The sequence below is a fragment of the Rhipicephalus microplus genome, chromosome 1 (assembly GCF_043290135.1).
Source record: "Rhipicephalus microplus isolate Deutch F79 chromosome 1, USDA_Rmic, whole genome shotgun sequence".
Taxonomy (NCBI): domain Eukaryota; kingdom Metazoa; phylum Arthropoda; class Arachnida; order Ixodida; family Ixodidae; genus Rhipicephalus; species Rhipicephalus microplus.
The window spans coordinates 67,326,232-67,353,745 of NC_134700.1; the positions used below are offsets into that span (position 1 = coordinate 67,326,232).

The following is a 27,514-nucleotide window of genomic DNA, read 5'->3' on the forward strand; positions in this document are numbered from 1 at the left end:
GGAACGTCATAAAGGAACTTTATGCACATGTGCTGCGAGGCATGAGAACGCAATTAATTCTTGGCCTAGACAGCGCTTCGTACTTCAATCTTTCTGTAAATCTGGAAAGCAAGTCAGTGACACACGCACGTGAGAATATGAACCTTCCACATCACAATGAAAAGAAAACCATTCAAGCCCCGCTGATGCCAACCCTGACTTCATAAACTTTATCAGAACATGAGTCTGCGGCGCTCGACTCTCTTTTAAGCAAATATGACGAGATATTTTAGAAATCTCAGAGAGATATTGGGTGCATCACTACTGAGAAACATAGGATCGCACTTACCAATGCTGTTCCTATTCGTCCAGCATCATACCGATGTTCACAGGCAGACAAAGTGGAGATCAACAAACAAGTTGACGCTCTCCTCAAGCAAGGTGTTGTGAGGCCTTCATTATCGCCCTACGCTGCACCTGTCATTTTAGCAGAAAAGAAAGGTGAAGGACGCACTCGTCTGAGTATTGACTACCGGAAACTCAATGCCGTAATGGTACCCGACTTTCAACCAATTCTATTTATAGATGATATTCTTGACCACTTGGGAAAGGCAGAGTTTTTCACTACGTTGTACGTAACGTCGGGATACTGGCATATCCGAATGCATCCTGATGATGGTCAGGAAACTGCATTTGTCACGCCTGGTGGTCATTTTGAGTAGTTCGTAATGCCGTTTGGGTTGAAGAACGCTCCGGAAACATTTGAAAGAGCCATGAAATCAATAATAGCGAAACATCAGCTCACTAACGTCAGTAATTACTTTGACAATGTGGTTATACACTCGGAGACATTTAATAATCATATACGACACCTTGAGGCGCTATTTAAAGCTCTTAAAACCGAGAACGTAAATCTCAAACGAAAAAACTGCCAATTTGCACGCTGCAGCATTGAATTCCTGGGCCACAAAATTTCACAAGAAACAGTGACACCTAAGCAAAGTAATGTGGCTGCCATATTCAAATTTCCGACACCAAAAACGACAAAAAGATCCCCAGCGTTTTCTGGGCACTGTAAACACCTACCGTCAGTACATCCCCCACTTCAGCGATATCGCTCTTCCACTCACAAAACTACTCCACAAAGGCAGCAAGTGGGTGTGGACAGAAGCATGCGAGCAAGCTTTTCGTGAAATGAAGGAGCGGATAACTGAAGAACCGGTGCTTCGCATATACGACCCTTCGAGACCATGTACTTTGTACTGTGACGCATCTGGTGAAGGCATCGGTGCAGTGCTGAAACAACCTGATGACAAAGGCAAAGAACATCCTGTTGCCTACTATTCCCGCAAACTACTTAAGCACGAGGTGAATTATGCTATTGCAGAAAGAGAATGTCTTGCCATTGTCGATGCCATTGATAAATGGCATTGCTACCTTCATGAAAAGTCATTCACTGTTGTAACAGATCACTCTGCACTCCAGTGGCTGAAGAATGTTAAAAAGCCTCAAGGTCGTCTCTTTCGGTGGTCTTTGAAACTGTCAATGTATGATGTGAACACAAAACATCAAAAGGGTGCAAGTATTGTAGAAGCAGATGCGCTCTCCAGAGCCCCAATAGTTAATCTCCTGTCACACGACGACCTGGGGGGCACTGCGAGCGCTCGATGGTTACGGACGCACTCCACATTGCCTCCGTAGATTTCCTGCTATTTCTGCGGACATCAACCCTGGTACCCCTGAAACTTGGGGTTTATCGTCACCGCCAAGTGCTCCGCTTCACCTAGACAACACCTTCGTCCAGGTGGGTCCAGTTTTGACAACTTGAGGGACGTCCTTCACTCCCGGCTAAAACACCGCCTCGCTAAGGGCTCTCGGCCCGGCGATGGCGGCCGCTAACGTGGTTACGGGCTATGATCCTACTTCAAGCCAAGTACTGTACATGGAGATTTCATCCTCCGTAAACACTATGCCATCAGAAGACGAATACCTCGAGGACATGGTGAGACTGTGGCAATGCATGCAAGGAAAATCGAAGTCTGCGTCTCAACAACAACGAGACGCCACAGCTGGCCGCCATTCCCCAGCCTTGCAAGGAACGCCGGCGCGCCATCCCTCCTGTGGTGTGCCTACCTCTGCTCCGTCCTCGCAGCCAGCGAAGCAACGCAAGTGGCGTCCGCGTCAGACTCCTCACCTCTCTCGCGACGACTACATCGTAGTAGTGAAACCTCGCGTTCCCTGCGAGCTACGCACATTCGTCCCAGCCGATCGCGCGGGCGACGCCATGCGCAGCTACCTCGGCGACCGGACTACCACGCAAATTCAAGTGTGGCCGATCTGGGAACAAAAGATCTTGGTCTGTAGCACCACCATTTTGCCTATGGCACAGCGACTCCTCGGGGACTTCTAGCTGCAAGTGGGGGATCAGCAGCTGCCCATTCGAGGCCACGCCAAGGCACCAGGGGATACATGCAAGGGCGTCATCAACATAAACCCTGTTGAAAGCCCGGAGAAGATAAAGTATGAACTGCATTGGCCTCGAGGTACTATCCTCGCGGTCCGCAAACTCGGAGATTCCGCGGTGGCGGTGGTGACTTTCGAGGGCACGAAGTTACCCCGCTTCCTTTTCTACCACTGCGTGGCAACGTATATCCGCGCCTACAAGAAAACAGTCCCTGTTTGCACCAAGCGCGGTACCATCGGCCATCGACCACCTCAGTGTCCTCACCCTGCTCCAACCCAGTGTGCGAAATGTGGAACCCCCGCACCTGCAGGTCTGAATGCCCACGACTGCCACCCCAAGTGCCTCCTCTTCCACGGCGCCCATGAGACTGGGACCAGTGGCTGCACGGCAAAATATCAAAAACGCAAGCAGCCCTCAACATCTCCTCGAGGGACCACCTCATATTCGTCACAGCCAGACAGCGGCACCAACCTGCATTAGTCGGCTCCACCACTCCACGCCGACACTCAGGCATTCCCACCGCTCGAAGCACCAGCGGCGGTATCTCAGGTGAGCAGTTGGGCAGGGAATGCTGCTTCTAAGCCTCTCTCACCCCCTCCTGTCGATCCTCCTTTTCCCGAACTTGCGGCCCTTCGCCAGCAAGTTGCGGCACTTCAAAAGCAAAATTCTCTTCTAAGTAAACAACTCGAACTCCTAAAAAAGCGACTTCAACCCCAACAACAGTGTACTGCAAGGCCATCCGGTATTGCCTCCTCTGTCCAGGCAGCTACGCCAGCTACGTCCAAGCTTAGTCCTCGCGCTATGTCCACTCCCATTAAACCGCCAGTTCAAGCAGCCATGTGTACTCTAGCACTCGGAACCGGTGCCGCCTCTACTCCAGACGCTCTTGAAGCTCCTGGGGCACCTCAGGTTCTCTTGCACGCTAACCAAACTCTCCCTAGCGAGGAGCGCACCCCGCGCATAGAGGAACGTCTTACGCGCGTCGAAGCTTCGAGTAATCACCTCCTCACCAGCTTCTCTGTCCAACGCATAGTAGTAGAGGTTACCCAGGCTATTCAAGCCTGGGCAATCACCCAGTTTCAACCCAAGGCATCGCGTTCCCGCTCCTGCTCGGTGAGCAGTGAGGGTGCAGCTCCACGGCGTCGTCATAAGGTGGCTACCACCACCCCGCCGTTGGACAATCCGGCCTCCGTGCCCCTCCCTGCCTCCGAGAATTTCGAGAGGGACATGGAGGACTAAATATAAAACCTAAGACAGTCACGATGGCTACCAATCGTACGTCCCGTTCAAACATTGCGTCTAAATTCGAGATCATACAGTGGAAACCTGGAGGCTTCGGGAACAGGCGAAAGCATTCACATCTTTCCCTTTTCCTCAGCTCACTTGGCCCTCAGCCGGCCGTCTTGGCGCTCCAAGAATCTGGCCCTGCTCCATCCCTTTCTGGATACTGCTCCTATGTAGGCGGCACCACCACATGCCTCCTCGTGCATAAAGCTTACATGGCCATACAGATTGACCTCGGTCTGGATCTCCCTTACGACCACTGCATGATATCAGTGTGGTCTCAGCGGAGGGGTTAACCATCAATACATATCTTAAACGAGTACTGTCCCCCTCGCCTTGCGAGGGCTTCGTTTGCGCATCTCTTCCATCAGGCGCTGCGTATAGCGGCCCTACAACCACTGGTGATTGTCGGGGACTTTAATAACCCAGCCCTTACTGGGGTTACCACTACGAGAAGGCCCGGAGCAGAGAGATCAGGGAGCTCATTTCTTCGCTGAGCCTCACGCTTTTTACCGATCCGGTACGACCCACACGTTCTGGCAACTCGGTCACGCGAGACACATGCCCCGACCTCTCCCTCACCCGTCACATCGGTGATGCCACATGAAAAAATTTAGGCGAAACCCTAGGCAGTGACCACTTTTTACTCCGCATTTCGTTCACACCGCGGCAGAAAATGCGCCAACACTGGGGCCAAGCCCGTCTCACCGATTGGACTCAGTTCAGAATGCAACCATTCCCCGCCATCCTCTCCTCGACCGAATATGCAGCGTGGGCATCATACGCCCTCCATATGAAACAAGCCAACACTCGCACCCCTGCAACCTCTAATTTGACTCCTGCAATCGATCCACACCTCCTACATCTTTGGCACGCTCGCCGCGGGCTCATAAGGCGCTGGAAACGCAACAAACTTAATCGGACACTTTGCGCTCGCATTGAGGCGCTCACTGCAGAGGCGGCTGCATACTCTGCACAACTTTCCGATGCTAACTGGGCAGACACCTGTTCGAAGGCTGCGAACCAGATGAGCTCTAAAAGTGCGTGGCAACTCTTTCGAAGCCTTCTTGATCCCTCCACCACCAGGGGAGAAACGCAACGCCAGCTCCGCCGTGCTCTACATGCCTTTCAGGGCACTACGGATCAACTCGCGCGAGAACTTTGTGACCGCTACATCTGCCGCACAATTGTTCCCACAGGCCCAGCATATGCGTATTCCGGCACCCCTAACAACGACCTCGACGCCCCATACACGCTTTCCGATTTACGATTTGCACTCACGAAAACGCCACGGGGCACGGCCCCTGGACGCGACGGAATCACAGTATCGCTCCTGGCAAATCTTCCCTACCAAGCACACCTCTCGCTACTCCACATTATAAATTCGATATGGGACGGCTCTCCGCTTCCAACGGAATGGACCACATTGGTCGTGACATTCATACCCAAATCGGCAAAGTCCGTTAGTATCGAGGCACTGAGACCCATTTCACTTACGTCCTGCGCAGGCGAACTCGTGGGAACCATGGTTCGCGAACGCCTTTCCGCCTACTTGGAGGCCAGGAGAACCTTTGCCGACACGATTTTTGGCTTTCGCCCGCATCTGTCGGCGCAGGACGTGCTGCTCCAGCTTCAACACAATATCATAGAGCCGACTACTATGCGCCATAACGATAAAGCCGTGCTCACTCTTGATCTCCACGGGGCGTTCGACAACGTCAAACACAGCACTATACTCACTAACCTGTCTACCACAAACTGTGGGCAGAAGACTTTCAACTACATTCGCGACTTTCTATCACATTGCACCGCCTTCATTCGCCTTAATTCTACCGAACACGGCCCGTACTTATTAGGCACGCGGGGTACACCTTAAGGGGCAGTCCTGTCTCCTCTGCTATTTAACCTGGCGATGATGAACCTCCCCTCTCTTCTAAGCGAGGTCGAGGGAATACAACACGCACTATATGCGGACGATATCACAATCTGGACCAACACCGGTTCCTTAGCGCAAATCGAAGAACGCCTCCAAAAGGCTGCCCTTCTGGTGGACACCTACGCTGGTTCATGCGGCCTGGAGTGCTCTCCAGCTAAATCGGCTCTTCTTTCAGTCTCTCCGCTACCGCCACCTCAAATTTTTCTTCCGTCCGGGCCCGTCCCGTCAGTGCAAATATTTCGGGTTCCTGGCCTTCACCTCACATCGTCGTTGGATCCAAAGGGCACAATAGCAGGCCTCTGACGCACCAGTGAGCAGGTGAGCCGCATGATCCGGCGAGTGTCTACCAAGCGCGGCGGCCTCCGCGGGTCTCAGTCCCTCCGATTGGCCCACACGTTTGTGACCAGTCGCGTCCTCTACGCCTTGCCTTACCTCCGCCTGCGTCGTCGACACGAGCACCAGCTGGACGTCCTTCTTCGTTCAGTATACAAACGGGCTCTGGACTTACCTATTGCGACTTCCAACAGCCGATTCGTGGCTCTGGGGGTACACAACATCTTTGCAGAGATGCGCGAAGCTCATCGCGTTAGCCATATCAATCGACTGTCGCAGACGCCTTCAGGGCGCCGTCTTCTACGCAGACTTGGCCTTAATCTGATATCTGACCAAGACCCTCTGCAGCCGGTACCAGAGCTCTGGCCCTTCATACGGGACACTGCGATCGTCCTAGTCTTTTCTACGTGGACGTCTCGGGTCCCTCCCCCTCGGGTCACTTCACGGCTGCCGTGATTACAGAGGGCATTACAGAGGGCATTAAAGAGGGATTACGTTGATGGCCTCTCCTTTCGAGCAGACACAGTAACGCACGCTGAAGAGGTTGTCATAGCTTTGGCCGTCTCACACCCTGCCTCACGCACCATCCTGACGGACTCGCGCTCGGGCTGTTCTCAGTACCTTCAGGGTTCCATTGCCCCGCTGGCGGCTAGCCTACTACAGGCAGCCTCTTGGCGCTTTAACCCTCATCCCATTCGTATAGTCAGGACCCCAGGCCACTCGGGCCTGCCCGGCAATGTGGTGGCAAATGCCACAGCCCGCGCTTCTCCTGTCTGGGCCGTTGCCCCTCCATTTCCCGAGACGAAATCTGGCAATACCAACCTGACGCGCTTTCGCGAAATTTTGGCTTATTACCGGGCTTCGCGCCGCCTCTACCCGGCTCCCGCACGCGGTTTGGAGAAAGCGGACGAACGACTGGTGCGCCGCCTGCAGACGAACACCTTTATCAGTCCGGTGGTCGCCAGGCACTTTTTGCCGGAAATCAATGGCACCTGCTTCGACTTGTCATGTCCTCGCCGCCACATATCACGTCGTAGCATTGTGCCCAGTTAATCCCGTCCCTTTCCCATCCCCTTTTCCTACCCCAACTAGAGAGGCTTGGGAGGAGCACCTGCTCGGCTGCTCTACCTTGGCTGCGCAACGCTCCTTGGTGGAACGCACACGGGCAGCTTCCAGCTCCACTGGCGTCCCGGAATAGGTTCTGGCCACTCTAGCACGCCGATGGGCCACGTCGGCACTCTCAAGTAGACTTTTTCTGAAATAAATGTTTTTTACCACCACCACCACCACAACGACCTTCAGCGATGCAACAATGAGCGTCCAAAAGGAACGCATTCATTGGAAAATAACATCATCATCGTCAAAAGAAAAGGACTACGGAAAATATACGTGCCCCATAAACTACGCCCAACCATTCTGAAGAATGCACATCAACATTTCGGGCATGTCGGAGTGAAGAAGACGCTATCACTCCTGTCTCCGCAATATTATTGACCGCATATGGTAACTGATGTTTCCACTTACATTCGGCATTGTGATACTGGCCAGAGATGCAAGAAAACGAAAACAAAAAAGTTTGAGACACTTTAATCACTGCATCCAGCTGAAGAGCCCGTCGATCTCTTTGCAATAGACAGCATGGGAGGATTTTCTGGATACGGCTCGTCAAAAAGGTTTATACACTTGGTTATTGATCATGCGAATCGCTACGTATGGGCGTTTGCTCATAAAAGTGAGAACAGCAACGCCTACATTTCATGCTGAAAAACAATTTTTTCTTCTAGAAAACCACGGAAGCTCCTTTCAGATTGTGGAAAAGGATTTACTGCAGGAAAATTCAAGCAGTTTTTAAAACATAATCGTATACACCATCTATTCACCTCATCTCATCATCCACAATGCAACGGCATGAACGAGCGGACAAACCAGACTATCGTAACGAGACTTAAATGTAATATCAATGACGAACCACAGAAGTCTTGGACTAAGCTGTTTCCGGAGGTAATTGACGAATACAACAGAACACCCCACGAAGTGACCGGCTACGCACCTTCCTTCCTGATGTATGAAATTCCATCTTATTCTACTGTACTGGAACAACGAGAAGAAACTGTCGAACAAGCGCGAAAAACTGCAGTTACCGATTCTATCGCCCAGCACAATAAGAACAAAGTCATTTATGATAGAAAATTTCTTCCGATTGAGTTTCAAGTCGGTGACTTTGTCCTTTACGAAACCCCACAGCATCCCAACAACGCCAAACTGAGTTCCGTCATAGAAGGACCTTACAAGATTCTACGCAAGGTCTCAACAGTGAACTATGAGATCAACCGCTCCGTGCTAACCTTAGGTAGAAACACTGACATTGTGCATGATAGCAAACTGCGGCGTTATTTTGTACCTTGTAAGATTCTTTGAACGTCATTCACGCTGGACCCGACGTATTGTATGCAAAAAAGAGACCACAAAACTTTCACGGAAGCGTCTTCAGTAAACGTTTTCAGCTGGTGGACCAGCCATTACTCTGACGAAGGCTGGTCCACCAGCTGAAAACGTTTAGTAAAGACAATATATATATATATATATATATATATATATATATATATATATATATATATATATATATATATATATATATATATGTATATATATATAGTGGGAGAAATAGTTCAATGGGCCGTGGGCCAGTTAGTCTTCTTGAAAATATGGGATATGGCAGGCACAACGGGAGCGTTGTCAACAAGGATAAATATATTTATTTCCCAACAGTTTCGGAAGGGGTCCTCCCTTCATCAGGGGATGAGTTATACTAACATGAACTTCCAAACTTCGTTGCTGCCGTGTCCCTCTCGCCTTGGAAGATGTTTGCGATAGCGGGAGAGAACTAAAAAAAGAAAGAAAGTAAAAAAAGAAAAAAAGAGAAAAAAACACGAAAACGATAAAAGGAAAAAAAGAAAAAAACGAAAAAGAAAGTAAAAAAGAGGAAGAACCACTGTCAACACTGAGAACAAAACCAAATGTCCCTGTACGTCCACATCTGGTTTCTATCCCGTGCTGGTGAGTTCTCGGCGTGTGCCGGGCCACCCAAGATTGTCGCCGCGGTGGCGGGAGTGGTCCGTGATGGCGTGGGTAAGGAAAGGGTTTCCCCTTAATGGGTCAGTCAACTCTCTTTCATCTTTGTCCATTTCCCTTCAATGGTCATCAAGTGGTAGGTGAACAGAACCACTTTGTATGTGCATGTGGAAAAAAGGAAAGAAAAGAAAGAGGAAACAAAACAAAAAAGGACAGTGTACACGTACCAGTCAGTCAGAAAAAACAAGCATGGTATCCAGCTATCAATCTTTGTCACCGATTTCCTCCTGGCTTACTTCTCGGAGGCAGGAGAGTCTTCCGCGGTCCTTGTTTATGCCGGCTACAAATGTTCTAAATTTGAAAATAAAATATGCCTCACACTGTTCGCGCTCGCGTCTGTTTGAGAAACCGGACTGCAAAAGAGTTACACTGATATTTTCAAAACTGTGGTTTGGCACGCACAGATGTCTAGATAAAGGTAGCTTCGGCAGTGAAGTGGCGTAACACCGGTGATTATTGAACCGCAGCCGAAATGGCGTGTCTGTTTGGCCGATATATTCTTGTCCGCAGATGTTGCAATGTAGCATGTATATTACGTTACTGGAGTCACAATTAAGGCTTTCAGTTATGCAGAATTTGAAATCCGAGAAGTTCGCTAAGGATTCACGTGTTGTGACCATCTGTGGGCATACCTTCCATCGAGATTTTCCAAAGGAATGGCACCCTGATTGAATTTTGGTGGTGTTTGTTTTGCTCTGACAAGAATGTCCTTCAGATTTTTATCCCTGCGGTACACCACGTGAGGTGGCTTCGCGAAAATAGAAGTTAGTCGTTTGCTTTGCCTGACTATGTTGAAATGGCGGGAAAGTATGTTGTTGATTCGTGGCGCTGATGAGGAGTAAGTTAGTACAAGCAGAGTCCTTCAAGCATTGAAGGACTCTAGTACAAGGTTCGTTTGGGAAGTCGTTTTAGATACTTTGTTTGGTCCCTTAATTATATCATTCCTGTTCACGTTGCGAGCACGTAGTATAGCATCGTCAATAATGTCTTCCAGATAATTTTGTTTCAATAAGAAATGCTTTAGGTGTTCTGCGTGTCTGTCTGATTCCCGCATTTTGGTGCATATTCTTCGGTACCAGTAGGCCTGAGAATATGGAATACCCGTTTTGCAATGCTTTGGGTGGCTGCTGTTGAAATGAAGGTACATTTGACGGTCTGTAGGTTTTTTGTAAGGGTTTGTTGACAAGCGGTCATTTTCGACCGTGACAGTGACGTCCAAGAAGTTAATGCTAGGTTTGGAAATTTTCTGCGTGAATTTAATTGACGGGTGGCACTTGTTAAAATCCTCTATGAAGCGGAAAACACTTCCCTCATCGTGGTTCCATATCATAAAAATATCGTCTAAGTATATTTTGTAGTAGAAAGGTTTCAAGGTGCGTCACTCATTGAATGGTATTTCAAGTGAAGCCATAAAGATGCTCGCGAAGTTTGGGGCCATTTTCGTGCCCATTGCAGTGCCACTGACCTGAAGGAAATGCTTGCCATTGAACTCGAAATGGTTATAATTTACTACAAGTTCAAGAAGTGTAAACAGTACCTCGCCACTTACACTCGTTGATGAGTCAGATGTTACATATTCAGAAACCATAGCCGCTATTCCGTCATGGTGGGGTATGTTGGTGTACAGTGAGCAGACGTCCATGGTCACCAGAAAACTACCGCCTGGGATGTCGAGACTTGAAGTTTCGCAGATGAAGTGATTTGTGTCCTTTAGGTAATAGGGAAAATTTGGGGGGATGTTTTTTATTAAAGAATTGATGAATTTTGATATATTTTCTGTTGATGTGCTGTTACTGGATACTATCGGACGTCCCGGATAGCCTGCCTTGTGTATTTTGGGGAGCAAATAGAATCGACCGGGAACAGAATGCGCCGGTAACATTGCTTTTAACATTTTGCCGTTAATTTTCTTGTCCCGGCGGAGATTATTTTGGGTTACTTTTATCTCCATTTCAAATTCGGGAGTCGGGTCCATTGGAAGTTCTTTGTAGAATTTTGTGTCTGGTAGTTGTCGTTCCCCTTCTTTTAAGTAGTCCGACGTGTTTAGAATTACTATGCAGCCCCCTTTATCAGCCGGTTTGATGGTAATTTCAGTGTTTTTTCGTAGTTCATCGAGTGCCCTTCGTTCTGACTTTGATGTGTTGTTTCGAGATGGCCAATTTTTTTCATACGCTCTGATGATACCTTTTTGAACTGCTGATATATACATATCGAGGGTTTTGTCCCTCTGCTCACCTGGGCACCATGATTTGTCACCACCAATCAATCTATTCTCGTCCGTACAGTCCTTGCGATCATGAAAGTATTCAGGGAGGCGGAGATTACGCGCACAGTTATCGAGGTCATGGTACAGTTCAAATTCATTGAATCTGCCGGATGATGGACAAAAGGTTAAGCCTCTCGACAAAAGTTGAAGCTGAGCGGGTGTGAGCGTTGTGTTGGACAGATTGAGGACATTTTTCTCATATGTTTTTGGCTGCTCTTGGCTATCACGTGGCACGGGAGTGTCAGCGTCATATTCGAAAATAAGGGTGTTTTGATTAGGATTGCACTGTAGTTTTGAGTTCCCATTTTTCTTCTCAAAGTTAGGTTGTGGTGTGGGTGGTCCCTGGCGTTCTTGTACGGCCTCATTTCTCTTTTTCAGTTGCAGAGAAGTGGAGCTTCTGCAGTCCCAATTGAATTTTCTACCTTTTACTACTGAAATCTCGCCTCTCTTTTTTAGTTCATATCTTTCCAGTTCTCTTGCCTCATGCTCTCCGAGATTAGATACCAATTTCTGCGTGGCCTCCGTAACACTGTATTCGGTGGCCTTACGCTCCCTATGGTCCGCAATGACCCGAGTCAGTTGCAAGGACGCTTCTAGTAATATTTTCCCACTTCCCCCTTTCTGCTTCACTTAGTGTAGAAATTGAGGGGTTGCAGGCTAGGCGGAGGCCCTTAGGTGCAATTTTGTGAGGTAGATATTTGGTTAATTGTTCCACGTGTTTTTCGTATTGCACCCGTTTTTCAATGATTTTCCTAATCGATAGAAATGATATATATATATATATATATATATATATATATATATATATATATATATATATATATATATATATATATATATATATTGTATAATAAAACTTTGGTTGGTTTCCCACTGCATATTTTCACTAACGTTTTGTCTACTTGACCAGATTTTGTCAGAATCTAGTTCACTAGACGAAACATTAGTGAATATATACAGCGACAAGCCAACGAAAGTCTTTATTGTATACTTCTTTTCTATCGTAATCCGAGTGATTTTTCCTAAGGCATATATACATATATGCCCGAAAATATTTCACTAGGTAGACAAGTGCGATAGCGCGCCATGATTTGCGCCATCGAAGAGGATGGGGGAGGGGGGTGGCGCCCCTGTATTCGACATTTCCAAGCTCTGGATAAATCACGTCATGGTAAGTGTCGTGGCACCTATTGCACACAAGCTGTAGCAACGCGTGTCCAAGCCTTTGTGAGAATCTGCACTGAGTGACCTGGCCACGATCAATGTGAATGTTCCTCCTGATCCCTTGCTTTCACTAATGTCATACCTGATGCCAATCCATTTTCAACATGCTGCTGCGGGTGCTGTAGCTTCTATTCGGAATATATTAATTACCTGATGAGTACTCTGTAGCGCTCCTGTCAGACATCCACGAGCACACGAAGCCAACTGTAAGTGATGGCGGTGATTAGCAGCTGTCTTTCGCGAATGTCTAACTGTCACCTGAACACGTAGCAAGGCTGGCGGGTCTTCTTGCTGTAGCATGACAGTGAGTTAATGGCTGGAACTTTCAGCTACAAGCTAAGTGCACTCCAACTTCACACTTCTCCCTCATAGGGAAATGAATAAAAACTGCATAGATCGCTGTGAATCACGTGCCTTGGATGTCATCGAGCAAGCAGTGACAAAATACGCAATCTCCTTTCCCTTCCACGATCGTTGTGACTAAATGGATGCTGAAGAAAACTTTTCCCGCCAAGATTTTTACCCAAATTCCACCACCTATTTGGTGCTGAAATCAATAGACACAACCTTTATTTCGCGCAGGCGCAAGAGGGAATTAATAAATTTATGATGCCTTTCAATTGCTGCCACGTCTAGCGGCCTTGTTATGAGCTAGAATAGATGACGTTTTATGGCGTTACAACTCACCTGAAATAAGCATCCGACAATTCTAGCCTTCCACCACGTCTCGCAACCCGCTCGCCACCTACTATGGCTCCCAGATTCACTACGAACCACATCGGCAACGAACAATGCTTCCTGCTAGGGTAAAGCACCAGTGCTTTTGAGGGAGGGAGTGTGATGAAAGGAAAGATCGAGAAAAGGTAGAGGAGCGCAAAAAAACTCACGTCATATCGACAAAGTGAATAATGATGAGAGGGCGAAGCAGTGCGATCGTTCAGTATTACGTTCAATCTCCTGTGACGTTGACCACTCACGCGTGTAACTGGGTGACAAAGCGGTGTACAGTTAAATACAATGTTTGTTGCTCAATAACATCAAGTTGTGTTGAGTTTCGAATTTCGTTCTGCCTCAATGTTTCTGCTTTGTGGTACCAGATCTAGCCTGAAGATGGCAAAGATGAGGTCTGAGACCATTTCAAGGGTGGTTGTTGATTGTTTTCCTTCAAACTAAGTGCATCGTAGCTCATACCCAGACGTCATATACAGCAGAAGCTAGTCATTGCCCGTGATCATAATTGACAGGGCCTATAGTCTGTCGCATACTTTTCTTCTTCTGGCACAACACACTTGGGACATCAACTGGCACAGGCTGGTGTGCTGAGGAGAAACAAGAGGTAGTTGGAATGATGGCGGAGATGCATGAATAAACCGTGCTATGTTTTCGAAACCGCGTCTCGGAGTGCTACATTTACTGGTGTCCTGAAGTACAAACGTGACCTTCCATGGAGCAGCGTGAGAATCTTGGCGGCCTTAGCCCTGGTGCCGCTGCCACTGCACCCGGCCATGTATCCTCTACGGGTAGTGTTGGAGGTATTAATGCCATAACGTTCAGGAACAAATTCCGCATTTATCATTTCACGTCCGAAGTTCGCAAACAAGAGCTACTTATTGAAGCGTCACCGCCTCGGGCAATGGCTGAAATACACATCCTCGTGGGCCCGCCAGGTGAAACTCTATATACCACACTCAAATATGCTCTTCTTCACCGGCCCATTTTGCCTGAGCATCGGCGCAATCAACACCAACTAAGAGCTTGGGAACCACCGTGCAACACAGTTTCTACACAACCGGCAGCACCTGCTTGGGGACCACCCGAACTGCTCGGAGACATCCATACTACGTGAGTTATTTCTACAGTGTCTTCCACATACCATTCGAATAGTTTTTGTCCCAGCTAAGGATAAGACTCTGTCGCAGCTGGAAGAAATGGCCGTTGACAATATGGACGTTGCTCTGACAGTCATAAACGTTGTCCACAACTCTCCAATTTCTGATGAAGATTCGTTACTGGAAACGGTAAAACATCACGCGGCTTACTTCGTCAACTTGCAGCTGCAATAACTGAGCATTCGCGCCTTAAATTGCCAGCTTTGTCTACACCAACTAGCTTTCACGTTGCTTGCTCAGCAACAGCCCCTTCACCTGCCCAAAGAATGCTTTTCTATGCAGAACACATGCTAATATCACCGGTGTTTTCGTGCTGCAGCTCGCAGATGTGCAACATTCTATGGCGAATGGAAAACTCTCAGACCGATAGCCAATAAGTGCGGCAGGCAATCAGGGCCAATCATCAAACCGCCTCTTCCACATCACCGACAGAACCACAGGTCTTCACTTCCTGGTGGACACTGAATAATTCAGGATAATTGCAGTTTCCGAAACTCACTAGCGTCTCCGCGAGAAGTCAGTTCATTTACAGGCTATCAGTTTTTCTTTCATTGCAACTTACGGATGGAAGCTTCTGACCCATGATCTCGGTCTCAAGGAGAAAATAAAATGTTTATTTCAGATGGCAGGTGATGGCTATGCATTCTTAGGCACCGATTTCTTAAGACATCGTTATGTGCTCGTGAACATGAACCGCTGTCGCTTGGTAGATAGCTAAACCTGCTTATCTGTCAATAAACTTCTGTCATTTGCTATGGTCCTAAACTCCACGTTCGTGAAAACGCCTACGTCACCATATACAGCACAATTCAACGAGTTTCCGGAGATTATAATGCAGTCTTCAATACCCACTCATAATACCCACTCATTTGCACTCGACCGTACTTCAGCAACTACATGATGTACCAACGGCTGGCCACCTTGGTGTTGCCAGAACGTACGACCGTGTCCGCCGACGCTTTTTCTGGCCCGGCCTCTACCGTTCTGTACAACGTTATGTTAGGTCTTGTGAGTCGTGCCAACGCCGCAAAAGGCCAGCGGTACACCCCGCCGGCCTCCTTCAACCGATCGACGTACCTGCCGAGCCTTTCTATCGTGTCGGCCTCGACCTGCTGGGCCCTTTCCCTCTTTCTACCGACGGTAACAGGTGGGTCGCCGTCGCCATAGATTACTCGACCCGTTTCGCAATTACGAGACCTCTTCCAAGCAGCTGCGCTACAGATGTCGCCGACTTTTTGATTCAAGACGTCATCTTACATCATGGTGCTCCTCGTCAACTGGTCACCGATCGCGGTCGCTACTTTTTATCTAAGGTAATTGACGATCTACTTCGTTCTTGTGCAACCAAGCACAAGCTTACGACGGCCTACCATCCTCAAACAAACGGCCTCACAGAACGTCTGAATCGCACACTCACTGACATGCTCGCCATGTACGTGTCGACGGATCATCGTGACTGGGACATTGCGCTACCCTTTGTCACTTTCGCTTACAATAGCTCACGCCACGACACTGCTGGATATTCTCCCTTTTACCTTTTGTATGGAAGAGACCCGACATTGCCGTTCGACACGCTTGTACCCAACCCTGCCGACCTGTCCACAGCATATGCTCGCCGCACTATTAGCACCGCGGAGAAAGCCCGTCAGATTGCCCACCAGCGCCTTTCGGACTCGCAGCTCCGTCAGAAACGTAGCTATGACAGCCACCATCGGGACATCCACTTTAGTCCAGGTGACCTCGTTCTTCTGTGGACTCCGTCGCGACATGTTGGTCTGGCTGAAAAGCTTCTACCCAAGTATTCCGGACCTTATCGTGTGCTACGGCAGGTAACTGATGTTACCTATGAAATAGCACCTCTAAACCCTTCGATACCTTCCACATCTTCCGACATCGTCCACGTCGCTCGCCTCAAGCCGTACATCTCGTCCAACACCTGCTAACAAGCGCCGGGTCGGCGCTTTTCGCCGCCGGAGGTCGATGTTGCGGGTTCGCGGCTATGCAGCTATGCGGGCGGGGCGAAGAAGAAGACGACGACGTTTTTGGGCTGTTCGAAAATACACAACGGCTGCCATCTTGACTGCTGGAGTACTTTTCTACTCTAAAGTAGTAAATACATTCGCAACAATATAATTTCCCAACCACACTGTGATCCACAGCATAGGTACCACCTGCCTACCTGTTCACTGCCGCTCTCACCGACTTGACTCTGATAAAATTTTATTTGTTTGCAACAAATTCGAGCATACGTTACAACTGCAGATCATTCGTCCGTTATCAAGTTTGTGGTCATCGGCGCTACACATGGTTACCAAAAAAAGAGGGACTGGCGTAGTTCTAGTGATTATCGGGCTCTCCGTGCAGTCACTGTTCCAGATTGATACATATACCCAATATTGAAACGTGTACTGTGTTTTTAACCAGCACAACAGAATACTCGAATACTGGTCTCACGAAAGCTTAACAACAGATCCTCGACGAGCCTTCTGACATTCAAAAAAACTACAATGAAACACTCAATTTAGGCTTTATGAGTATTTATGAATCGCTTTCGGTTTGAGAAACGCAGTTAAGACATTTCAGCGTTTTAGAGAATAATTCACAGGAGGCTTGTCATTTTATTTCGCCTTTCTAGACGCTACTCTTCCTTTCCAGCCAGGACGCATATTCTCACAAGGTACATCTACGTGAGATTTTGAATCGAATACGTGAATACGACCATGTCGTCATTGTCTCGGAGATAGCATTCATCGTACGTGAGATCACTAAAGATGGCATCACTTATCTACCTGACAAGGTCCGAGATCCTATGAGCTACCCACCTCCCACGCCCACACATAGCCTGCTACGCTTTCTCTGACTCGCCAAATTTTATTTTCGCGTCCTCCCTACATGCTGTAAAATGCTCCAGCCTCTGGAAGCACTATTCTTAACTTCGCAAATTGACTTTGAAAGACGAGTCAGCCAAACGTTTCTGTGACATGGTCGTAGATCAAGGTTTTGCCCCTGTTTAGACCGTACTAGCCTAAGTAACCCTTCTGCACTACCCGTCACCACTGCTCCTCCTAGCCTCATGGTGGACGCTTTTTCAGAAATGTTTGGAGCCGCTTTTCATCAATGGATTGATAGTGCATGTGCTTCAATGTTCTTCTTTTCGTGGAAGTTACACGACACTGAATGCTGTGACTAGTTCTGGGCGGCAACTCCTTGTGGTGAAACGTTTCAGGTACTTTCTTGAAGGGTGTCCATTTGCCAGTCTTACTGACAACAAGCCACTTGCTACGGTTTTACGTTCATGCAGTCCCACGCGCAATCCTAACTTCGACACTTTGCTTTCATTGCCGAGTTCACCACAGACATATCTAAAAGAGCTTTACGAGGCAGCTTTAGCACTGCATCGTACGCTCTCATTCATATTACCGTATTATAATGCCACGACAGGCACCACCGACCATTCATTGTCTTCAACCATGGAGGCACAAACAATAGACGTTATGCTTTCATGACTCCGATCTTGTACATCTCTCTGACTGGAGCAAGTAACTTTCCCTATGACGACATTATTACTATCTCGTGCTATGTATCGCACAACTGCACTCGTATTTATGTTCCTACACATCTGCGTCATGCTGTTTTTGACACCTTCCACTTTATGCGTATCCAGGCGTAAGAGCTATGCTACAACTAGCCATTGAACGCTATGCCTGCCCACGCATACGCGCTAACATTCGTGGCTGACTTCGCACTTGCACAGCGTGTCAGCGTATCAAGGTACAACGGCACATCAAGCCTTCATGGGGAAAATTTCGTTTCCCCGATGACGTTTCGACACCAATAAATTGGACACTCTTACCTTCATGCTGGGGATATACGTAATTGGTTACGTGTATGGACAGGTACACTAGGTGGCCTGATGTAGCTCCCATGCCTCACATCACCTCGCTGAAACAATCGCTCGTACTTTTCTTGGTACCTAGAAAAGCCGGTCCGGCGTATCATCAATAGTGACTGATGAGCGATGCAGACAGTTCGAATCAGCGCTTTTTACCTATGTCACATCTCTACTGGTATATAAGCACATTCACCAACTGCGTATCATCCGGCATCAAATGGCATTGTAGAGAAACTCCATTGTCATCTAAAAGCAGGACTCGCCTCGCAGCCTCCCACCGTAAACTGGGTATCACACCTCCGCATCGTGCTTCTCAGCCTTCGTTCAACACTTCCGTCAGAACTTGCCTGCTCTGTAGCTGAAATGTTTAATGGCTGCACAATCTGTTTGCCTGGTGACTCCATCAGCCCTGGTAATACGCATAGCGTTTCGGATTCATCTTCTTTCACGCAGCGTCAGTGGGTCTTCACGCAAAACTTGCGCCTCTCCCCTACTTCAGTGCACACTATAAACAATGTTCTTCTGGCGGCAAACATACAGACATCTTCACATGTTTTTTTTTGTTGATGTGCCTCGCCGTTCTTTTTCAGCTTTGCTATTATGGTTCTTTCCCAGTCATCAAGCGTTCTGAATATCATTTTACAATCCTGCGTATTGTGCACCATGACACACTCAGCATCGAAAGTATCAAGCCAGCCCCTCCTCTGGCAACGTCCGTCTGATATTTTTGGTAAAAAGTGCCCATGGCCACTTGTGTGCACAGAGGGGAGGGGGCATCTATGGCATACTTTTCTTCTTATTCTGGCACGACGCACTTGGGACGTGAACTGGTCGTGGATAGTGTGCTGAGGAGAAAAAAGGGGTAGTTTTAGTGAGGGTGGAGAGGCCTGAATAAACCGCATTGTGTTTTCGGAACCGCCTCTCAGAGTGCTACAGGGGGTACAGAGTGCTACCATGGGCATGTACTGTGCCGTGATGCAAAAAGAGAATGTGCGGTCTGGAACGCGCTTGTTTTTCATCGGCATCAGCGTCCTCGTCATCGAAGAAGAAATGGCGGATATGGCTCTAACCTACAGAGCTTAGCTACCAAAAGACGTACACACTGCACGCGTGTATGAAAATGTAACGTCATGACTGATGCACGTGTGGGGCCACCAGGCAGTGACAGTCAACTGAAAATGTCTCCAACAGTTCAAAAATACGTGAAATATACTCGGTTTATTGAAATATGAGTGCCATCTGTGCAGAATATTAATGTTTTTGTCGGCTTTTCTAGTTTATTATTTATTACTACTGCGCAGTTTTTGTGACACCACTTTCCTTCCAACTAATAACGCCTCATGTTAACGTAACAGAGTATCGCGCCGAAACACCTCGTCTGTTTTCAAGGTTTTAACTTCCTAGTCAGTCAATTCACCTGTAGCTACGAATAAGAATTCATAAAAAGGGGATGACTAGGACTTGAATAACTACCGGCCTATCAGCTCGCCCCCATCACATAGAAGCTGTTTACAAAGGCAATCGCTAACAAAATCAGAATTAAGACAACGCTAGATTTCACGAAACCGAAGCATCAAGCAGGATTTCGTACAGGCTGCTCAACAATCTACAGGATTTATACTACGAATAAGGTGTAGAGGAATGCTCAAATGCACCCAACCCCTATACATAGCCTTCAAAGATCATGAGAAGGCATTTTATTTAGTAGAGATAATTTCATTCATGCAGACACAGCGGAATGAAGGCTTGGACAAAGCATATATACATATCCAGGAAGAAGTCAACATCAGATCAACCACCACCATAGTACTTCATAAAGGGGGTGGCAAAAAAGAAATAAACAAGAGTGTAAGTCAAGCTCATATGGTCTCCCCAATACTATTCACCGCGTGCTTACAGGAGGTTTTGAGAGACCTAGAATGGCAAGAGTCAAAGATACGAGCTCATAGAAATTACTTTAGTAACCTGCACTTCGCCGATGACATTGCATTGATGAGTAACAGAGGGGACTAATTGCAATTTATGATTACTGAATTAGACAAGGAGAGTACAAAAGTAGGTCTTAAAATTATTATGCAGAAGATAAATCTAATTTACAGCAACCTCGGAAGATAACAGTGCTTTGAGATACGTAGCAATTCTCTTGAAGTTGTAAAAGGGTAGGTCTACTTAAGACAGGTAGTAAACGCGGAGCCGAACCACAAGATTGAAGTAACTAGAAGAATAAAAATGGGGCATAGCACATTCGGCAAGCACTCTGAAATCAGGAATAGTAGATTGCCACTATTTATCATTAGTAAGGTATATATAACAACAGCATCTTACAGGTGCTTACCTACGGAGCAGGAACTTGAAGGAAAACAAAGAAGGTTCAACTTAAGTTGAGGACAACGCAGCGAGCAATGAAAAAGAAATTGATAAGTTTAACTCTAAGGGACAAGAAAAGAGTCGTGGCTATCGGGGAACAGACGGTTGTTAAGTACATCATAGTCCAAATCAAGAAGAATAATTTGGCATGGATTGGCACGATTGCGAAGACAAGATAACCGCTGTTTAGTAAGGATCAAGGACTTTATTTCAAAAAAAGGCGAGTGGGTGGAAGGGATAGAGAAAGTTATTTGGGCACATGAGCTTTGTGGGCGATTGAGTAGCAGCAGCAAGCACAGGATCAAGTTAACTGACGGGACATCGGAAAGGCATTTTCCCTGCAGTGGGCGTAGTAAGGCTGATGAAGGTGATAGAGAAAATGAACTTTTTCAATAAGTTTTAATATCTGAGGCTGTGTATACTTGTTAAAAAAAGGCCACTTTGCCATAACTTTCTTGACGAGTCAAGCTGTCATTCGCAATTTTTCAAATGAGCGATAAACATGACCCTAGCCCCCCCCCCCCCCCCCAAGGAGTGACTGATAGTATCATTGATGCACCGCTCTTTGTGCTTGTTGCATGACCAGTCGCATACCATCAATATCGTTAATAATCGTGTGGGGAGTTTTATATTCACTGAAACAGACTGCAACACAAAGCTTCGTGCGCGAGAAATAAGAAGGAAGCTGGTTCAAGAAGTTTTATGAATCTAAACCTGTACATCTGCGTGTATTGCTTAAGTCGTAGCTATCCCACCTCTATACAGTGGAACGATTGCTCTTCCTATATTTGTAGCGATACCTAGAATGGTAATGTAAGGTCTGGCGTCGCAGGCATAGGGAGTCCGTCTTTTTTGTCGCAAAAGAATGCACTTCCCAAAGAGTTGATTCTCGAGAGACGATAATCCCGGCGTAAGGACGCCCGTTCTGGTAAGAAGACCGGGGTTGGTCGCCGCTTTTAACAACCAGCTAATTGGTCTCCGGCCAGCGGAATGCTGGTGGGCGACGTGAGGACATCCGGTGTATCAACACCCATCTGTCTAGATTAGAGTCCGCGAGATGACTGTCACGCTAGACAGCGTAGTCATCTCGCAGTAATGATATGGGCCCGCAGCCAAAACGGCGCCACCATCGTGTGCGTTCACGCAGTTCGCGGAACATTGTATGGAGGCCGGTCTTTTCGTCTCTCTCTCTCGGACCGAGAGGTCGAGTGCTTCAATAAGAGAGCGAGAGGGGAGGACGGCGACATGTGTTTCAGTCTGCCCAATGAACGAAGTGAATTGTTTTGGTTGGCCGTGAGGAGAATTGGGAGGAGCAAACCCAGGGGTTCTAACCTGGCTCCCGACTCCTCGCGGGCGTTCTGGTCACAGCAAACGCTATCTGCACTATCGGTTCTGCCGAGGCAACATGTGACGGTTCCAACGGTGAAGAGTCTTGTAAATATATACATACGTTCCTGTACATAAAGTCGAGTTGTTTCAATGTATTGAAAGGTGCTCTTCTCTATTCTTTACAAGTAGCACTAGCCACGACAAGACAAGACAGACACCACGCACCCAACCTTGTGCTCCCTTCTATAGCAACAACCGCTACGCAGCTGAGAGAGCTCTGCTCAAGAAAACAGAGGGAGTGGGTAGAAGGTGGAGTATTACTGGTATTAACTGCCTAAAAATCATGGCGCGATATGGCTACTAGTGCTGCGCAAGGGCAGCTAAGCGACCTTTTTAAGCGTTTTCTAGCATGCAAAAATGATGCTACTAGACAATATGGAAACATTATGACTCATCTTGACGACTGGAACACTAGTTATTCTCATTTCAATCATCAGTTATGACTAGCAAAGCATTGTGCACTTCCAAAGTATGAATAGGAAAATAGATGCTTTTCACGATTGAACTAAACGTAACGGGCACCAACGACGGTTTAGATCACTTCACCTTCAGTCTTTGGTACCCTGACAACGTCCAGCGAAATGGTGCGTCCCTGGAGCTCCTCAGCAGCGGCAGCTCCTGCAAAGGGCAGTGCTGTGTAGGAGACCAAGGCTCCACCTCATCCAGAAGCCTTTGGCGACCATCTGCAGCGAGCTGTGCTTTTTGCAGGTCCTGCAGCTGGTCGCTCAGTTCCGCCCCCACACGAGCCTCCAGCGCTGCCATCTGCGATCACGAAGGATAACGTAACTTTTGCTACTATTCTATATTCGTCTCTTGTTTCGGACGTTTGTAAGTATTACAGCGAAAGCTCTTATGAGATGAAAACTCGGGTCAAGCGCTGCCATAGTTGTCCACCGCCACTAGTGTCTGTAACGACAAAGCACGAAATTAGAAATGAAATCCGGTACCAATGAAACACTGGGGCTCCAAACCTCGTCCGCTGGGTGCCTGCCCAGTACTCCACCCCTAAAACACACCCGTGCTTGGGACATGTTGTTAAACTAGCCGTAGGCGAGCTTGATGGCGGGATAGCTATCGCGTTAATACGATTTATAAAGCGTTTTAGAGCGGCAAAATAACAACCAGTCATCGCACAATGCGAACGGCATAACGAGTGGGTTGTCAATGCTCCAACCCATTACAAAAGTTTGTTCTTATTCACCTATTACTGTGGCGCATATCCACTTCAGTTACAATTCTTGATTCTCATCAGCCACTGCATGAACAATTGGCCTGAAATTCCTTGCAAGTGTTCAGCGAATACCATGCTTCCGAATAGAATGACGAAAAATAGTATAGCGACTGGCAGCATAATACACAAAATTTTTTATTGCTAATGTCCGAGTGGGTATCTAGCAAGTGTGCGTCGTGCAGCAGTTATCCTATGAGTGTGTGCTGCGTCTGCCGCGCAGGTCTGGCGTTTTTTATTTGTATGCGGAAAAATTCCTTGACAGTATCAGGGCAACTATAGTTCGCTAGGCAACAGCAAAACTCCGCATCAAATATACACATGTATCTAAATGCGAAGCATTTTTCGTAAAGCAGGCGACTTCGACTGTTTTGTTCTATTTAGCTAGCTGCATAGAGTATACGCTAAAACTTATACTGAACGAAGAGTTCTCAGACTTTTGCGGCTTGAAAACTGCAAAGCTAGTCACAGAATGCACCGAACGTACGGTGTAAGACACAATCTTACAGCGTGGTCGAGCGCCACAGTCCCGCAAGAAACATGCCAGTGACGCACCCACCGCCATTGTTTTAAGAATCTAAAGAAAAAGAAAATGCCCGCAGCTTCCCTCGGGGGAACACTGAGGAAGATGCGGACCATATAATTGGTTAACGGGGTGTTAAAGTGCGACTTACCTGGGTCGATGGCTAAATTGGTTAACGTGGTTGTGAAATGGGGTGTTAAATTGCGACTTACTTGGGTCGATGGCTAAATTGGTTAACGTGGTTGTAGGAGGGGGTGTTAAATGAGTGAACACGTACACACGTATGCGAAAGGGCGGCGCTGGTCGAAGGGACGTCGATCAATGTGTTTGTGGATTCGTTGGAATTCATTTCACCGTGACCTTGGACGTCGACGCGCCGTACAAACCAACCGACGAGCGGCAACTGAGCGAGCGAGCGCCGACCTTGAGTATATATACAGCACGACGGCGCATGCACTGTCAGCTGTTGAATGTTCTCGAAGCGCGACGCCACATGCGCGTCCACTGGAGAATCAGGAGAATTGTAGATGTCGAACGCGGTGTGTAGAGGAGGAAGGGTGCACAGATGGTGGAGGAGTGAAGCGCGCGCGGTGTGTAGAGGAGGAAGGGATTCACAGATGGTGGAAGAGTGGGCGACGGCGCGACAGCGCATGCGCGCGCGTCAGCTGTCGAATGTTCGAGAAGCGGTGTGGACGGCGTGGACGACGCGGACGGCGCACTACAAGGCGCGAGTATAAGATGCTCCGCATCTAAAAACTTGAACCATATACACGAAGACAACCTTGATGAGATGTGAAGCAGCAGCGTTGGGCACGGGGGGCAGCTAAGAATGAACGGCGCTCACGCGGCTGCTGCCTTGTTCGCTGGAAGATTTGTTTGAAGCGATGGCTTGCGTAGGTCGTGTAGGTTACACCGACGGGCATATTTGAACGCGTACAATAGGCACGCGGCAGCTTCATTGAGCGTGAACGGACGAGTCAGCGTTGTAGCAACTGGCATTTGTGGCAGGTGTTGCGAGAGAACGGACGAGGCGGCAGCAGCGGCTACCGAAGCGAGCGCGCGGCAGGCGAAGGAGAGAGTGACGTCAGCACGCACTGCGAGGGGAGAGAGATGTCGATATGCTGTAGCGGCGTGACATGATTGGCACCGCGTCAACACTTGCGGCGCGCGGCGCATTCGCATCAAGGAACAGCGTTACACAGGCTCTTCAAAGAGCTGCATTGCATATAAAAAATCGTGGCGTCTTCACAAATTTGATGATGCTGGTTCATTGATATCTGGGGTTTAACGACTCAAAACCACCATATGATTGTGAGAGACGCCGTAGTGGAGGGCTCCATAACTTTTGACCACCTGGGGTTCTTTAACGCGCACCCAAATCTGAGCACACGGGCCTGCAACATTACCGCCTCCATCGGAAATGTAGCCACCGCAGCCAGGATTCGATCCCACGACCATCGGGTCAGCAGCCGAGTACCTTAGCCACTAACGATGTTGAGTGGGCGGAGCAATGTGATTGTCAAATATTATCGTAAATCACCCGTGACATTGACCACTTACACATGTAACTGAGCGAGAAAGTGGTGGACAGTTAAATACAATATTTATTGGTCATATTAGTATGTTTTGTTGAGTTGCCTATTTCGTATTGCCTTCATTAATACTGCTTTATAGTATAACATATAGACTGAAGTTGGCAAAGACGAGGTTTCTGCAAATTCCCTTTATAGTCGTTGGTTGCTTCCAGTCATACGAAATGCATTGTACAGTATATCGAGACGTAATATTCCGCACAAGCCAGTCGTTGTCCATGGTCATCATCATCATCATCTCCATCATCAACAGCGTGATCATCATCGTCGTGGCACATAAGGGTACCTTGTCTGCACTGTGCCGAAATAGCAGAAAGAGAATGTGTGTTTGGAACACGCTTGTTCTTTATGCCATCAAAGTCATCGTCGTCGTCAAGACACGTAGTGGCTACCTTGCATCTGTTGTACCATCATGGCAGAAAGAGAATGCGCGGTCTAGAACGCACTTCTTATTCATCATCATCAGCGTCGTCGTAATCGAGGGTCAACGGCAGATATGATCACATAGGTCTACCCTAAAGAGCTTCCACCTTAAAAAGACAGAGTTTAGTTGACGTTTAGACTCCCCTTACAAAAGTCTTGTTCACAATATGGTTTGCGAGCAGGGCTTTCTCATAGAGGGGGAGAGGGACAACCAATGAAGAGTGAAAGACGATCGATTGTAATTGGCCTTGATATCTTGCAGTGGCGCCCTCTCGCGTGTGATGTCATTTTGTGGACTCGGCTCTGAACCGCGTTGCAGTAGCCGCTGCTCCTGTGCGCAGATCGTCTGCTTCGGGCGGAAGCGTTGTCGAACGAACAAGCTCGCGAGGGCCCACTAACACCAAGAACGAATGTTTTCAAGTGCATTTATGAGTTTGTTTTAGCTCCAGCCCAATCGAGAAGGTCCAAAACACCAGGCCTGCGTGGAAGGCGCAGCACTGTCACAGCGAAAGCTTGAAGAGTGGCCTTTGTGAGCCTGTCAAAACACTCATTGAGTAACTATTGCAAGGACACTTCCTTGATACCTGCTTGGGTATTCATAATATTTTTTTCGGTAGTACGCCAGCAATTGCTATGCATTTTTTGTGGTTCGTCTGAGCAGCGTGGTATTCGCTAAACACTTGTAAGGACTTTGGTGCGAAATATTCATGCAGTGGCTGACAACGATGAGGAATTATGGCTGAAGTGGGTATGCGTCACGGGTAATAGGGGAACAAGCAGAATATTTTGTAATGAACATGTTGTAATGGGTTGGAACATTGCACGGCCCACTCATTGCGCTATTTGCATCGTCCGACGACTGCCTGTTCATTCGCTGTTTGAAAACGCTTAATAAGTCGTACTAGCGAGATTGTTTTCCCGACATCAAGCCTGCCTAAAGCAATTTTGCCAACAAGTGACAAGCATCAGCGTGGTGAGGACGGTGAAGCGAGAGAGAAGTTTGTTGCGAGTGGACGGAGGAGCAGTGCCACCAGATGAGGGGGGGGGGGGGGGGTATCCTACAGAAAAAAAGGTGGAAAGGTACGAAAGTAGAGTTAGGAGTGCATGATAACTGTCTCTCGTGTGAGAACATCTAAACCGATTACTCACGGGGGAACAAGGACTGAAAGGACAGTGAGGGAGAAGAAAGTGAGGTAAAAACTAAAAAAAAGGGGGGGGGGGAGTTGCATCAAGGAGGAGAAAAAAATAGTTACATCCCACGTATAGTAGGAATGGACGATATGTAACACACGAATGAGGAAAGTAGAATTTTCTCATAAAAATCAACATAACCTTACGAGGCGGACGTCAATCGTGCTGTACATGACTTCCATGTCACGATTATTGTGTTTGCGCCTGGCATTTGTGCTCGCCGTTAATTCACGTCACGTAATACCAGCTTTGGTATATGTGAGGCTAGTGAATAAGCCGCGAGCGCACTATGAGAGTCGCATGTAGTCATGTTTCATATGACACGCATGTCATGTTTATCATGTTTGGACCTGTCATTTGTCTTCATCGTATGTTCTCGTCACTGGATACCGAAATTGGTAT

The 27,514-nt window shown here is 47.7% G+C and overlaps 1 protein-coding gene across 2 annotated transcripts in view; it reads right to left on the reverse strand.

Annotated features, from left to right (window-relative positions):
- LOC119178740 (uncharacterized) overlaps positions 1-27,514 on the reverse strand; it is a 167,758-nt gene that overhangs the window by 46,681 nt on the left and 93,563 nt on the right. For both annotated transcript variants that reach the window (XM_075875198.1, XM_037429973.2), the window contains exon 4: positions 22,702-22,917. In XM_075875198.1, the coding sequence (XP_075731313.1) occupies positions 22,702-22,917 (216 nt within the window). The remainder of the gene's footprint in view (positions 1-22,701; positions 22,918-27,514) is intronic.